General features: G+C 37.0%; 1 protein-coding gene across 1 annotated transcript; it reads left to right on the top strand.

Moving 5' to 3' along the window:
• Nucleotides 1-1694: 1694 nt before the first annotated feature.
• On the top strand, nucleotides 1695-2633 carry LOC143774621 (olfactory receptor 11L1-like). Its single transcript, XM_077262373.1, has one exon. It carries the CDS (start codon nucleotides 1695-1697, stop codon nucleotides 2631-2633), a length of 939 nt encoding a protein of 312 aa, XP_077118488.1.
• The last annotated feature ends 224 nt before the right edge of the window (nucleotides 2634-2857 follow it).

The raw sequence follows: 2857 nt of genomic DNA, 5'->3' as shown, positions 1-2857 counted from the left end.
GATTTCACAGAAGTGTGATTGACTTTTAGTTACATTGTGTTGTTTATATGTCTTATTTTGAACAGTGCATATTTTCATTTTTTACATTTTAAAACTTACAAAAAGGAAAATGGGTTGATGCAAAATTTGGGCACTCTGCATACTTGGGACCTAGTAGCACCCCCTTTTTGAAAGTATCTCAGATGTAAATTATTTTTGTAGCCAGACAAGAGTCTTTCGATTCTCGTTTGAGGGATTTTCATTATTTCTTCATTGATAAACTCTTCCAGCTCTGTGAGATTCATTGGCAATTTTGTAACTTTGCAGCTTAAGTTCATTTTTGCATTTCCTGTTGTGGTTTATTTGCTTGTTCTATAAACAACAATATTGCACTATATGGAAAAATTGATGTTCTCCGTCGGTAAATTCTCTACATTCTGGGCTTTGCTGGAAGACTATGATGATAATGACTGGGGATCCAACTATTACATCAATGGGGGGCACAATAGAACGTGTAAAACTGCATTGTCTATTCTTACCTTTATCAGAGATTGACAGCATCATTTTATGGGTTAAACAGCAATGATCGGAGCTAGCGGTAGTAAATGCTATTGCCAGCAGATGCCGACTGTATAAGGCAGAGAATATCTGCCCGGTATCTTGAGGACTCAGATCCTGAGCCTGTTAAGCACATGTGGACCCACTATAGGATGTAGTATTATGTCCTACATGGTGAAGGGGTTAATAAATCAATTATATCGTTAGAATAAATCATTTAAAATAGACTTTTAACATTTTTGGATCTTTTTCCAAGATTCATTTTTATTTTTATATTCAGAAACCTATAAAGGCTGAGGTTAGTAATGTGACGGTCCCCACCAGAGACCGTTAGTGAAATCTCCACAGCTTTGTTACACCTTTCCTGTAATATTTCTGCTATATAAGGGACTCTCACCAATAATGATCTAAGGTCGCTGTATTCTCAGATAAGAAATGACAACTCTGTAACACAAGAAGAATCAAGATCTTCAGGTCCTCATCTTCCTTTTTTACTATGCAATGTACACAGGAGATTAATGGAAATTATCTCTAGAATTTTAAGGAATAACATGTCATTTATTGTCCTATGGCTTTACTACATTTCTTTTTTTTTTTTTGATTTGCCTTTTTTTATATTTTCCAACAAAAAAAACATACAACTAGTGTATTTCATTATGTTAAACCCCATCCTAACCCCATCCTAACCAGGCCCATTGAGAGAGAGGAACAAGTAAATGTCGCTTTCATCGAATTAGACAATTTTTGCAGCTTTCTCAAAAAGATAAACATCGTTCCCAATTATATACCAAAACCGGAAATGTGAGATTTCCAGAAGAAAGCTAATTTGTAACAGCGATAACTCTTTTTGAGAAAGAGATGGCTCACAACCGCTTAACCAGATGAAATTATTGAACTCTGACAAAATTCTCCCAAAAGAGCAAATGACCTGAGATTTTAAAATGTAGAATATTTTTACTCGGATTATTAACTCTTTTTAAGACCTTTAAGCAAAACAAACTTTATATACAAATTTCTAAATCTTAAATTAGAATTTGTAATTTGGAAACATAAGCCCATCATGTCCCCAATCACGGTTCTTTCACTCTATTAGACAAAGGAAAATAATTTTACTGTTCAAGTTCATGAATTTTAGAAATAAATCCGTTTTTCTTAATATGCAGTTTAGCAATTCCAGCACGATATCTACAATTCTGCTATTGGGATTTCAAAATTTACAACATTTTAGGATTTGCTTATTTTTTCTCCTCCTGATCATCTTCTGTGTGACAATATGTGGAAACCTCCTCATCATTCTGGTGGTGTCCTCCAGCCGATCGCTCCACTCTCCCATGTACTTCTTCCTCACACAACTCTCCCTCTCCGATATTCTTCTCTCCACCACCATTGTACCCAACATGCTCCACATTGTGCTGCATGACGGAAGTTCTGTGTCTTTTGTTGGCTGTTTGATACAATTTTGTCTCTATTGCGCCTCAGAAGCCTTGGAATGTCTTCTACTGGCTCTTATGTCCTATGACCGGTATCAGGCCATCTGTCACCCTCTACATTATACCTCAGCCATGACTTTCACATTTTGTATAAAAGCCGTTCTTTTGTGTTGGGTGATGATGTTTGGTGGGGTATTGACTATTTCAGTGCAAATGAATCAATTACAATTCTGTGGACCAAACGTCATTGACCATTTCTTCTGTGATTTAGATCCAATACTTGAACTTTCCTGCTCAGACACCTTCTTCGTGAAAATAGAAGACATGATATTTGCTCTACCATTTGCACTTTGCCCTTGTACTGTGATTATGGTTTCTTATGCCTATATTATCATCACTATACTAAAGATCCCCTCTGTGACCGGACAAAAAAAGACCTTCTCCACCTGTAGCTCTCACCTGACTGTGGTGTCTTTATATTATGGATCCCTTATTTGTATCTATTTATTTCCAAATTTAGAAAATGTGAAGAAAATCCTCGCCTTGTCCTACACTGTTCTCACTCCACTTCTGAATCCTATGATATACAGTCTACGTAGCAGAGATATTAAGCAGGCAATTAAAATGCTCATGAGAAAATTGTCTTCTGCCATTCAAATAATGTGATTTATCAGTCTGTTGACTTTGTCTGTTGGGCACTAGGTGATGAGCGAGCACTAAAATGCTCGGTTGCTCGTTGCTCGGGTCGAGCAGATTGGAATACTCGGGAACTCAACCAGAACAACGAGCCCAATGTAAGTCTATGGGAGACCCGAGTTTTTTTACCGCGATCTCCCCCGGGGGTCCTTTGAAGATCTAAAAACATCTGAAAATGATGGACACACTGCTCA

Source organism: Ranitomeya variabilis, chromosome 5 (genome assembly GCF_051348905.1).
Source record: "Ranitomeya variabilis isolate aRanVar5 chromosome 5, aRanVar5.hap1, whole genome shotgun sequence".
Lineage (NCBI taxonomy): Eukaryota > Metazoa > Chordata > Amphibia > Anura > Dendrobatidae > Ranitomeya > Ranitomeya variabilis.
The sequence above is the reverse complement of the archived record's forward strand: the minus strand, read 5'-3'. Positions and strand labels throughout refer to the sequence as shown.

Coding starts and splice junctions, on each gene's coding strand:
- LOC143774621 (XM_077262373.1), top strand. CDS start 1,695: ATGCAGTTTAGCAATTCCAGCACGATATCTACAATTCTGCTATTGGGA.